At 37.4% G+C, this 13782-nt stretch overlaps 1 protein-coding gene across 2 annotated transcripts; it reads right to left on the minus strand.

Moving 5' to 3' along the window:
* Positions 1–1006: 1006 nt before the first annotated feature.
* Positions 1007–4447, minus strand: mpc1 (mitochondrial pyruvate carrier 1). 2 transcript variants are annotated; one of them, XM_076882319.1, is made up of 4 exons: positions 4251–4447; positions 2687–2783; positions 2270–2402; positions 1007–1925 (listed from the first exon to the last, which is right to left on the minus strand). In XM_076882319.1, the coding sequence occupies exons 1-4, from the start codon at positions 4323–4325 to the stop codon at positions 1901–1903; spliced, it is 330 nt and encodes a 109-aa protein (XP_076738434.1). In that variant the 5' UTR covers positions 4326–4447; the 3' UTR covers positions 1007–1900. The 2 variants fall into 2 exon arrangements, with proteins under 2 accessions (XP_076738434.1, XP_004539507.2); XM_004539450.4 differs by lacking the exon at positions 4251–4447 and adding an exon at positions 3351–4153.
* Positions 4448–13782: the final 9335 nt, after the last annotated feature.

Below are 13782 nucleotides of genomic sequence, written 5' to 3' on the forward strand. Positions count from 1 at the left end.
GAGGTTGCTCTCTCTGGCCATGTGAGTTTCCTTCCTTTGAGTTATTCCTGTTTTACTCCATTAAAAGCATTGCTTGCCTACATTTCGGAGTTCTATTGCAGCTTTAGATTTTAATTACAGTTATGGTCAAATCAAAAGGTCACTTCACTTTAATCATTTTAAAAGAAACATGGATTTTGCTGTCACATTAGCACATTCACATGAGGTGAAACACAACTTTGCACTCCTGTTTATGGCCAACAAGAATAACACACATCAAGCATAATACATACAAAAGATCAATAAACAATAAACAGGCTCAAAGGGTTAATGCTGTCTTATTTTAATAAACAGCACTGTCATATGCAAAACTAGGATGGCAAGGGATCATTTTAGGGTGGCACATGCCACCAGTCTAGATCCGTTCCTGATGTAGGACTGCTTTCACCTATTTATGCAGGCGGTTTCTTAATGTTAAAAGGAAATGTTTCCTTCCCCATTGTCAACAAGTGCTTGCTCATAATGGTTCATTTGATTGCTGAGATTTTCTCCGCATTATTGTAGTCTTTATCATATAATATAAATTGCCTTGAGGGGTATGTTTTAATTTGGTACCAATAAAAATGGAACTAAAAGATCAGAGTGCCTCTTCAACCACTGGTTATTATAGTGCAAACAAGCTATTTGTTCAGCATTAAATATGGACAAAATGTTATTGCTTAATATAGTATATATCAACTGTTTTCACTGAAAGCCTTGGGTGTACATGTGAACAAAAAGTCATAAAGAATTCACGTAGTTATTCTGATTTGTACTTTCTATCTTTGCGGGAAAAAAAAGTGTCTTCTGTTTATTCAACAGTGGCAATGCTGAGTGTAAATACAGAGAGGTGACTTCTTGACTTTTCCATAGCAGAAATATCTGATGCAATTAAATGTCACTGGATCACCAAGAGTGACAGAGGACATGACTGAGACAAACAAAAAGTTCAAAGTCAAAGTAAAACAAACAAAACTCAGAAAATAAATCAATTTTGTCGTAGTCAGTTTATTTTAACAAACTTATAGAATCCAAATATTAATCAGGGAAAATAACGTGAATTATTCAGTGACAATAAATTAATGGGAATGACACATAAAAACACACAGTGCATGTTTGAAAAGCACCGGCAGAAGCAGCAGCTCCTCTTGTCTGGTCATGCCAGATGATAACCTAGCCAGTCTGAGTTTGTACCATGAATATACTGCTTTATAACGTGGACAGTTTCACCACATGAAAAGATGTAACTATTGATTTTGTTTTAAACATTTGTTTGAATGTATTTTGACACTTGTGGGAAGCTAGTTTGACAAGTTTCCCACAGATATACTCATATATACAATTTACAGAATAACTTCCAACTCAAAAGACAAACAGCTTAACCCCCGTGTGTTCTGAATTTAACAAAAAAAAAAAAAAAAAAACAACAAAAAAAACCCCCACACATTTCAAAAGCGTTACCTCAAGTTTGCCAATATTAGACAAATAATCGTTTGTTTTGTTTAAAAGTGTGCCAAAGCAAGTAGATCTTGGGTGCAAGACATCTTACTGTCAGGCTGCTTAGCCTTGTGTACATTCTTCCACATTATATTTTGGTGCGTCATATTGAATGTTGCCAAAAAAGTAAAAAATAAAAATTATAACAATTATTCACACCAATAGACCTTAATTTATAGAGCAAAGCATCAGTTTTTAATCCCTGTTTTTAATAAAGTGGCTGAAACTTAAGGTACAAATCATGATAACGTCAAGTTTGTTTTTTTACTAAAAAGAACGGAAGTGCAGCAGTTTACTAATTAGATAAGTTCAGAGACAAGATTTCAAGGTTTAGGTGAGTGTTGAAGCAGCACAGTGCCACTCTGGAGTCCATCTGCATCAGGGACTAAGAGCCCATCTTCTTCTCCATGCTGAAATACAGAAACGTAAGGCATTAATGTTTCTATTACCATATCTAATGTTGTTGGGGTTTTTTGTTTGCTAAAATCTAAAGCACTGCAGTTAAATGATGAAATACTGATCTGGGTTAAAGGTCACAGTGGGAAAATAGCCAAAGTAAACAAAAGCTGTACCCTCAGTCAGAATTTGAACCAGGGCTCTTGAATCAGAGTCCTGATATGTGACATCATGTGCACAGACTTTGCCAAAAACACAGTCCTCATATCTTGCAGAGTTATGATCTTCTATGAACGGGTGATTGAAAATTAGAATGTACTTTAAAAGAAACCAACCCCAGAACAGAAAAGTTTCTTACTTGTATTTGATGAGACGGCTACCCTGGATCAGTTGGGCTGACTCATTGGTCAAATGGCAAGCGAACAGTAGCCAGTTGCGAGGTTGCACTTTGTAGGCAAACCTCATGAACAGCAGCGAATAACAGCACAGAGCTGAGGAGAGAAACCATACATTTAATAGAACCATATTTTCTTATATACCTACTACAGCTCTAACGTTAAGTCTTTATATAAGACTCTTCGGCATCTTAACAGGAAAGCATGGAGATCAAAGAAAATCTTAAAACAAATCAAAAGACCAGTGCAGACATCACGGCTTCTCTCAAAGCCTTCTTAGTAGCCTTGAGATAAAAGAACCACTCACAAAATATATCAATACTAACTAGAAAATTATTAGAATATTGCATGTATACTGGATGTATCTGTGACCATCTTACCAAAGGTCATTCTACCACTGATAATTTCAGGGCTCTTCTTCATATCTGTGATGGCAGCGATAGGAAGACCCCAGTTTGCTACAGGACCCCAGAAATGCTGCAAAAAGTCACAACAGTCATGTCAATGTAGAGAAGATACAGTTACTAATAAATTACATCAAAAGGATAAAAGTAGAAAAAGGGAAAAGAAAAAATAAGCCTTAATCTATTAAACAAGACTTTTCGAACACCACAAGCAGGAGAAATAATCAAAACTAGCATAATTTTTTTTTCTTCAGCCACTTTTTCTAAAGTGGGCTTTAACTCCTTCAAGCGTAAAATTCATTTTAATTTAACAAATGGACAGAAAATGCAAAAAAAAAAACAAAACAAAACAAAACAAAACCCCCCCCCCCCCAAAAAACAAAAAAAACAAAAAACAAAAAAAACAAACACCTTCTGCTGCACAAGGTAGCACAGACTCATTGTTTTAACTATATGTGAATCAGTCAAGCTTGTGCACTTAAAGCCAGACATAACCGTAAGATAAGGATCTAAAAACTCAGTGTCATATTTTTTAAGTTAACACTGTAAATGACATACAAGATCAATAAATAGTAAGGTACAGTTAAAACTACAGCCTGTCACAGAAAAGGATATACTAACAGAAAAGATGGTAACTTACTGTGCTGTTTGGCGTTTGTTTTATTTTTTTCAGTTCCACATAAAAAAAGAAAACAAATAAAGATAAGTCACAAAGACACGATGTCTTTCACACATCATTACAACTTCAAGTAGGTAGCAAATGTCAATATAATTTTGCATTTCTTAGTAAGGATATAATGAGCGAGGTAGCATTTTAACACCCGCATAATTCGGTGGCAGCTGCAAGTCCTTAACAAAAGTAAGCAGTAAAACTCGTTTGTGCAGACTGCCAACACACAGTAGTTTTGATTTAAAAGAACAGATATTGCACAAGTATACACCAGACGTCATAACGCTTGCCCATCGATGGTTTTAAAGTGTTAAAACAGGCAAAGCTCTTCAGATAACAGTGATAACAACTGTGTATATTTGTGACAAACGCAAACAATGCTGACCAAAGATGCAAAAATTTGGCCTTTACTCCAAATTTCAGACCTGTGGCTAATATGTGGCATGTAAACACACTTACACATTTACCAATATCTTGACAAGTAGCAGGAGCAGATTTCTCCGCCAGCTTTTGACGCAGATTCAGACTTTTAAAGCCGTTCACCACCATCTTAAGAAGCTAACGTTGTTTCACCGTCAGGGTTCGGCCCACTTTCTAGGTTACCTGTTTGTTTTAGTGGCTTCCTTATAAGTTAACAATCAAGCTGATAATGTGGAGAAAATACGGGAGACATGGTCGCTCTTGAAAACAAACCAACTTAAAACGAAGTAGAAATCTATGCATGAAGAGAGATATCAAAAGAAAAACAAACTGTTTAAAATGTTCATTAAAATTTTGTTATAACTTTAGTTAGGGCAGGTGAACGTTAGCTAACTCTGCATGACTAGCTTAGCTGCCGTGCTAACAGAGAAATGTTCCGGCTTCTGACACAGACCTCGTCAAGTAGTCCCTGAACTCCTTGCTCTTCAAGTGTTCAATAGCTTTCCGTGCAATCGTCCCTGCCATGGTTTCACGTTAGGCTGGTGTCTGTCTTGGGCGAGAAGAGCGATCTTTATGTTTCTTTCTGTCGGCTGAAGGGCGACTGGGAGATCCGCTCAGAGGACGGTCAAATTTCCAACCAATAACATTACGTTTTACGACGCTGACGTAAATACGTGGCTCGACCTCAAACGGCTGGGTGCTGCCCAGCATAACAACCAATCACTGGAGACCGGCACTCCTGTTAAAACCAACGCCCACTATGGCAAATAAATAAATAAATAAATAAATAAATAAATAAATAAATAAATAAATAAATAAATAAAAATTATAAGATCAGGTCAGAACTATTACTCCAGGTAAGGCGAAGTAACTAAAAAAGTGGTGAATGTGCCTTTCTTCAGTCCCGTGTAAAGGTTGGCTGACGCTTTAGGAATTGCTGGAAGACGGCATCTGACCTCTAGAACTTTAGACTACCAAAATATAGTTAGCAAAGATGTTGGTGTAAACATGTGTAAGTCAGAGAGGATATCAGAGACAGATATACTTTAGATGCTTCAACTTTTTCAGTTACAAAAAATAAGTATAACCTCCGGGGGGGGGGGGGGGGGGCACGTTTTTGGCGACATCAGTTTATGAGGTAAACATGGAGGTAACTGAGTTTAGCGTTTACATTTTTATTTAGTACTGTTTCAAGGTGATATGCAGTAGAAGCCAGCTGTTTCTAATAAAAAAAAGAAAAATAACGACATCTTCTTAGTTAGGAGTTTCATGATAAGACAGCTTCCTCTTCTCTGTGGAGATTTGGGTGAATGTAAAGTAACCAGAAGTAGTATAATGTGTAAGGCAGAATTCACAAACAGAATTCTTCCGAAATGGCTAAGGCTCACCTTTAACTGATTTTGAAACTACATCTGTCAGTATCTCCACGGGACTCTAGAACCAACGCTCTCAGTTCAGACACACACCTCCTCAAGAGGGATTGGATTATTTTGAATGATGTAGAAGTTCACACTGGAGTCACGTTGTAGAAGATCTAACCTGTATCTGATTTAGATGCATATGAAAGTAACGCTAATCAGAATTTAAAAAAGAAAAAAAATTGCAATATTCATGCTTGTATTTACCCCATACACCCCAGTCAAATATGTAAAAAAAAAATTGGTCACCTCCTTCATTGTGAATGCAGCCAAAGTTTGGGACAAGCCTAAATGTGTATTATATGTCTGCTGTAGACATATGGTTGTGTTATGATCTTGAATTATATAATTTTTCTTTTATTAATTAAGTGCATTTTCTTGAGATTAAACCGAATACATATGGAACAAGATGTTGCACTTGTCCACCAAACCCGGTTTTCATCTCTAGTTTAGTTTTAGCAATTTAGTTTTGAGCACAGAAAAATGAGCAGCAGCAGCCGTAATCAGGCAGTGTTTTGAAAACCTTCATAGCACATAGTGCTGGTGTGTTAAAATTGGTCCAGGATGACAAAAATGCACAGGTGTTGTTTTTAAAATATCCTAACGGAAACACATCCGCTGATTTCCATTTGAATTTAAATAACAGTTTTTATCTTTACTTGAATTTACGATCATAAAAAAAAATCACAATTCACATTAAAATATTTTTCTCTCATTAAAACCTCAAATCTGCTCTATCTGTCAAGATTTATGAGTCTGAATCTAGACATAAACTAATCTTTTGCAGTATTTTTGTTACACGTACATTAATGTAAAAAGCACACATGCTAATATTGCACATGCTGCACACATACTCTGATACTTTTCCTTTTCCTGTTTTTAATGTAATCATAATTAATTTGTTATCCGGGGTGGCTGTAGCTCAGGTGGCAGAGCAGGTCAGCCACTAATCAGAAGGTCGGTGGTTTGATCCCAGGCTGCCTCCTGCCTGCATGCCAAATATCCTTGGGCAAGATACTAACCCCGTGTTTGCCTACTGGTGGTGGTCAGAGGGCCCGGTGGCGCCAGTGTCCGGCAGCCTCGCCTCTGTCAGTGCGCCCCAGGGCAGCTGTAGCTACAATGTGGCTTGCCATCGCCAGTGTGTGAATGTGTGTGTGAATGGGTGAATGACTGAATGTAGTGTGAAGCGCTTTGGGGTCCTTAGGGACTAGAAAAGAGCTATACAAATGCAGGCCATTTACCATTCATTTTCAGGGGCACCTTTGTACATAAACAAAGCAGAAATGGCATTGTCAATCACACATCAAACATAAGCTCCAGTTTGGTCAATGAACTCATTATTTGATGTGCACAGTGTATAGAATTAAAACAATTTGACTCATGGTATGTTAGTAATGCCAGCTTCCCACTGTGGGGGGGTCCTGCTGTTGTACATGCCGGATCATTGTCGTGGCTTACTGAGAGACTGACTCGTGCTTTTCCTGCTGTGATGAGTCAGGGGACACTATCTGTTGTCTAGATTCATGATTAGGTTGGTGCACTCAAACAACACCAGGGGGCAGTATGTGAACATCATGATCTTAAAGCAAGAAAGTAAAGGTTAGAGAGTTTGCCATGAAAAATCAGATTCTGTGTACTTGTACCATGAAGAAATCCCCCCATAAATAATAATAAAAAAAATTGATAAAAAAAAAAAAAATTAACTCGGTAATGAATTCTGATTTCAGAATGTTTGAATTAAATTTGAAGTCACTTTTGTTAAACCATTTACCCACTGTTAAGAGGTGCCACCTGGCTTCAGTTCTTGAATATTTTTGACATCATGGTCTATGGTTGAGTTACACCTCAGCATAGCTCTTGACCAACTGGAAGATCCCAATGACTTTAATGTCTGATCGAAGGCCCTCTGGAGACAGCACCTTGGTTTACTTTTTGTATAAAAGAGGAAACAAAATGCACTCACTATACCTGCTTAAGTATGAGTGGAGATATGGTGTAAGTCAAGAGAGTTAAGAAATTCCAAGGTAGATTCTCTTTTCACACATAAATTAGTATTAATATTGACATTGTACATGTTAAGGTGACTCTATCTACCACACTGATTCTTGTCCTCCTCTGTAACAGTTTGAACAGTTTTTTCACAGTTTCTGAGAAATTACAAGAGGAAGCAACAGATAAATTATTGCTGTAAATGTAATAGGAACTATGTTTATGAAATTACAAGAGGAAGCAACAGATGAATTATTGCTGTAAATGTAATAGGAACTATGTTTATTTTTATTTTTTTAAAAACAGGCAGTGTTTTGAAGGCAAATCTTTTTGTCCTTTAAAGGTCTAATTCAAATAAAAAATGGGTTTTGGTACTTGAGAAGAATGTACATGCCCTCAGGTATTCACCCCAGACAGCTGCAATGCAAACAGTTTCCTTCACCAGGAGAGATGTAGACCTTAGTGATGGGTCAGTCGCGAATGAAATGGCTCTTAGAGCCGTGGGGTTTTTTTGGGGGGGTTTTTGGGGGGGTTTTTCCCCCCTTTCTCTCACCCTCTCTCTCGCACTTTTTTTCCGCTTCACTCAGCATGGGAGCCTTGTGCTTTACGCTGGGAAGAGGGGGGAGAGGCGGTAGTTACACTCAGTAGCACAGGAACAGAGCAGGAGTGAGAGAGAGAGAAAGAGAGCCAGGGACAACAACGTCACATTAGAAAGGTATAGTAATCATCCACAACTATTTTCAGTTGCAGATGATAAAGGATTCAGAAAGTTAGTCATGCAGGTTCATATGACAGAGAATATGCATGTTCTTTTTGTTTTCACATTATAATTTATATTTAATTGTGTTATGGTTTGCAGTGTTTTGTGTGTTTCACTTTAAATTTATAAAAGGAAAAAGCTGAAAATTTAAATAGTTAAAAGTTGAAATGTGAATAGTTGATTTTTGTATTATATGATTTATTTATTACATTTTATGTGGAGTGAATAAATAAAAGTATATTTACGGTGGCCCCTACAGACAAAGCACACACAAACTTCAAATCACGTATAAACCCTGAAGCACGTACAAACTCCAAAACAAGTAAAAACTCCAAAACACGTAAAAACACGTACAAACTCCAAAACACGTAAAAACTCAGAAGCACATAAAAACTCAAAACACGTACAAAAGACAACAGAAGTGCTCCAGGATGCTAAGGGCAGTGTTGAGTTTTTGTTACCTAGTGGCTACACAAGCCAGCAAGTACCAACGACCGGATTTGGTGTGTGGTAATAACAGGTAAATGAACTTTTTTTATTATTATTATTTTTTGACTATATATGAATGCTTGTGTATAAATACACAAACAATACACATATGCTTTCATGCTTTCAATTGTGTAATTTAAGTGATCTAGGTAGCTCTGTTTGGAAGTTCAGTTCATGCTAGAAATGTGTTTTGGAGTTTGTATGTGCTTTTTAGAGTTTATACATGTTTTCTCTCTAGGGGCCACTGCATATATTTATATATTAATATATATAAATAAAACCACTTTTTTTAACATTAGTAATTCCTTTTGTGCATAATTTTATATTATTGTTAATAATAAATTAATTAAAGCAACAAAACAACCTGAAGAGCCGGTTCGGAGCCGAAAGAGCCGGCTCTTTTTAGTGAGCCGAACCGAAAGAGCCGGTTCTCTAAAAAGATCCGGAAATCTCATCACTAGTAGACCTTGAACTGGGAAGTATGAAGTATGCCTCAGGTTAAGTCAGTGGTTCCCAAAATTTTTGCTAAAAATGTTCGCCCCCCCCCCCCCCCTTCCGACGTGTGCACGCGCGCACGCACAAACACATCCTCCAACCACACACACACCCATATTTTGCTCCATTGCGGTTTCTTTCACACCTCAAACATTTAGTAAACAATTAAGCAAATGCAAGTAATCTGCAATAAATTATAGGTAGTAATAAAATAAACTACTAACTCTTTTAGGCTATGTCCACACCTACACGGGTATTTTCGAAAACGCAGCTGTTTTGTCCACATGTAAACGGCGTTTCGAATCACCGAAAACTGAGATTTTTTTAAAACTCCTTTTTTTCGTTTACGTGTGGACGAGGAATACAGAGTTCCTCGCAATGTCAAAGGTATGTGCCTTTTTTCACGTCATGCTGTGCACACGTTATTGTTTACATGAGATTAATTGCAGAATGGCAGAGACAAAATACTGTTAATCTGACTATCTTCAGGTTTTACACGCTTACATATACACGCAGTTACTGTCCCTCCATTTAGAAAGGCAGAGGCGTCACGATGTGATTATTTTACTGTAGTTGGTTTTTTTTTTTCATGTGTAATAATATACAACATTGCTATCAATGCATTTTTCAAAAAATGCTGCTCTGTGCAAAATGGGTTTAAAAACATAAACAACTGTGGGATACTGTTTGTTGTGATTTGAACCGGGGGACAAATTGTGGCAGGATCAGCCTGATATTATTTGTATCCTGCTGTAACTTTACTGTATAAAGAGCTAGAATCTCCAAAATGTCAGGAGTAGTTAGTCGTCACAACAAGTGTTTGTGAACTAAAAATCAAGAATGTGGGATACTGTTTGTCCCTGATTTGAAGAGCCCAGCGCTGCTCCCGACAAAGGGAAAACCAATTAAGCAGGGGAGACCTACCTCAGCACTTGTGCAGGTGAAACCAAAGGGAAGATATTCTTCACCATACTTTCTAGTCTTTGGCTTAGAATGAAGTTGGTTTGGAAACATATTCAGCAATGCTTCATGTCCTGCTTTGCCCGTGCTAGCAATGTCCAAGCGTTTAGCCCCCCCCCCATTTTCATACCACGCCCCCCCCCCCCCCCCCTAGGGGGCGGGCCCCACACTTTGGGAAGGTCTGGGTTAAGTTGAGTTTACCAGACATATTGTGGTTTATAACTGTGTCAGACTCAAGACATTGGATATGAAATGTCATCACTTCATGATGCATTGTTACTGGACGCTCGTGTAAAGTTTTTTCATAATAAGTATGTGGTTATTCTTATGGTCAGTGGTTGGACAGACAGACTGCCCAAAAGCATATTGTTTCTTTCCATGACTATCACTGAAGCATAAAAATGTTTAAAGGCCTTTGCTATACATTAAAGCATAGCCTTGGATTATCTTTAGAACATCGGGGTAAACAATGATACGGTAAATCATTCATAGTATAAAAGGTGAAACCATGAACAAAACAACATAAATGACAACTTCCATAAACCTGAGGTACATATGATGCAGGAAAAGAAATTCAAACCTTGTAGTGGCCACGATGAAGAACAGCAGACAGCCGACTGAGTGACTCAGCTTCAAAACAGTTATGGAAGAGACTGTCCATCATAAAACATAATCTGCCTCATTATGGATCTGAAAACATGTCAAACACAGTGTGAAATTACATAACTCACAGAAAAGCCTGTATAGAATGTCCAATAACTAATATTTAAACATTTACATAATGTAAAGTTTTTTATATATCTCAGAGAGTGATTACACACCTGTTCATTAAACCTGCTTATTTTTTCCCCCTCTTTTGTACAATCTGTGTACATTGTGACAAAACTGGGCAAGAAAGAGTTTAAAGCATCAGGTGCTGTAACTAGAAAACTAGAAAAATTATTGCTTTTCTTGCTGCGTGCGGCTAAACTGCTTGTCAGTACTGATGGTGGCACATTTCATCGTGCTAAGTACTATATTGTGCAAGCAGTTTGCACTGGGAAGATAGACAACAGAGATCTCGCCTTTACCAAGTTGAAACTAAAGTGATTACAAAAAATAAAAATAAAAAAAATTCCTAAACAAACAAATGAATTATGCATCTTCTAGCAACATTTACAATAATACCTTCAGTGGCTACTTTATTAGTTACAACTTGCTAGTTTGGGGTTGGATCTCCTTTTGCCTTCAGAACTGGCTTCAGTGTTCATGCATAGATTCAACAAGGTGCTGGTAACAGTCCTCGGGTCTTGTTGGTCCACATTAACACAATAGTGACATACAGATGCCACAATCCAAGCCAAGATGTACCTATACAGTGGCTGTTCAGTGTATACAGAACAAAATTGTAGCTAAATGACTACCCTTCACTCGGCCAAATCAAGTAGAAAATCTAAACCAACACTTTTGTTTTTTTAATAATATATAAGCCTAACGCCATGGTGGCAAAGAAAAACAATTATTTAATTTCAATTTATTGTTCCAATGAAGTGTTTCATTTGGTCAGAGGCTTATACAAGATTTCATTAAAAAGTTATATGGCACCCTGGAAATAAAAAATTGGCTAAACTCTTGAAAACCTTAAAAGTCTGCCACTGTGTATTCAAAAGGCAGGAGTATCTTGGTCATATCCACTGGAGGAGTTCCAGCATATACCTCAGATGCAGGATTCCCACAGAGCGATCTCTAAACAACAGGAATAGATAAATACAAGGAAAAAACACAACTGTAACTGCATTAGGGGAAACATTTCCATTATTATCTTGTGAGGCTGCTGTGTCAAAAGACGTTCTCTGTTTCTAAAATTATCATGGCTTTAAAACTGTGCTGTCTGTTTATCACGTATGGATTGAAGTTTTTATCAGTCACTGCAGCTGTCAATTCCTGTGCAGGGATTTGGGAGTTTAAAGCCCTTCCCAGCAAAGATTAAGTTCCAGCCATGTACACATGCAGGGGTAGTGTGGTAGCAGGGCATTTAACTGGCAAAGCTGAATCCAGCGTGTGCAGATGCATGAGAGCGTAGTTACTGTGTGGAGTGCAAACCTGTAATAAGGTAAACCAGCAGCAGAGGTGCACCAGTTTTTGTTTTTTTGCCATATTATACATTTATGAGACATTTTACTGCCTGATTTAACAATGGTAGAGCACTTTATGTAGATTTTCTTTACAGCAACACAATGGATGTCAAGTGTACGTCAACCAGCTATTAACACTCTGGATTCTCATCTACTTTGCATTATGAGGTCTCCAATCTTCCATTTGCAATTGTCTGAGCGATGCTTTTTATCTTTTTTCTTGCTGAGCTGCTTCACATCTGGCTTGGGGTTATCATTATATGAGCTGCAAAAGCTCAAAAAGGAAACAGTATTTTTTAATATATGACAAGATGTCACTGATAAAATATATAACAGCAAATTGTTAAACAGTTTCTAAGAATTGATCAAATTCATGGGATGATTCGGCAGTGACAGCAGTAATGAATACATTTCAGTGTGCAGCTTCATTTTAAAATATTACATTGCCTGCTGGGTGTTTGTTTTATTAAATTATAGCTCTGTGCTGCACAATTCTCACTTCACTTACCTGAAGAATGACATGGTATTCCCTGGGTAGATATAAAGGGTCCTATGAAGACACACGGTGTTTAAGTGTGCTATAGATATGATAACATGATGATCTTTATTTTTTACATGTTTGTGTTCATTAAATTCTTCTTTAGGAGCACTTGTCTTGCGTTTAAGGAGTTACCAAAGAGAACAATATTTTCTTGCAAGTGCTGCAGTCCACTGAAGCCCTACTTTTGGCATTATTGGGCTCAAGAGACATAAATTATATGGGTTTTTGTTTGTTTATGCTCATTCCCTTAATAATGAGTTGTAGTGAAATAGAGCAGCACAGTTGGAAATACTTAACTCCCCCAAAATGAGAAGAAAACCAAACCCGATCAAACTGTTGGCTCTAGCTCTGCTAGGAAACATGTCAAGTCTGTGGTTATTTTTTAGGGTACTGTCAGATCGAACTGCACCTCTTCTCACCTTTAAAAGCACAGGTTAACATAGACTAAACTAAGTTAAGTGGGACCTCAGTTTGTTGGTATTGTCATAAAGAAGCTGCATGAAATAAGACGGACAAAGCCATAGGAATAAAATGCACAGAGAAGAAAACTACTGCAGTTTTATTCTTTTTTTCAGAGTGCATCTCTTAAAACTGATGGTCCAGAAGTCAATTTAAATATTTAACTGAGCGCACTGTGAGACCAAGAGAGGATATATAAAGGCCTTCTGCATCTGATTTTCTAGAACATTAAAAACTGCCTCTGTAAAACTGGGTATCTCTGCCAGTGGACTCTTGACTGGATCCTGTAGTTTCTGGCAACACGATACTGGTGTAGTGAAAATTTCTCTGATAAAGAATTGACAAATAAGTGCTTGTCTTTCACCATTTTATTCATCACACTTGTAAGAGGTCACAATTAATCTTCAAAAATGGCCTCTTCTCTCTATTGTAATTGTTCATACAAAGCAAAGTGACAAATGACTGGCAAGCAATGCAAATCAAAGTGTAAATTACTGCTGCTTTTTCTGCTTCAGAACCACGGAAGGTCCTTCTGTTTATATAATCTCCACATGATTACTCCGGTTTCTCCTTCCAGTGCAAGAACACACAGTGGGTTAACCCTGCATACCAGGACACAGGATATTCTCCCAGTAGGGATAAAAAAAGCTGTACAAAATGTTAAAATATATCTTTTGAAAATGTAAACATTTGTTAGACAAACATGCAATATGTGAACAGTATACTAGCATCTTAAAATCTGCTTGGAATAAGGTGA

The sequence above is a fragment of the Maylandia zebra genome, linkage group LG1 (assembly GCF_041146795.1).
Source record: "Maylandia zebra isolate NMK-2024a linkage group LG1, Mzebra_GT3a, whole genome shotgun sequence".
In the NCBI taxonomy this organism is placed as follows: Eukaryota; Metazoa; Chordata; class Actinopteri; order Cichliformes; family Cichlidae; genus Maylandia; species Maylandia zebra.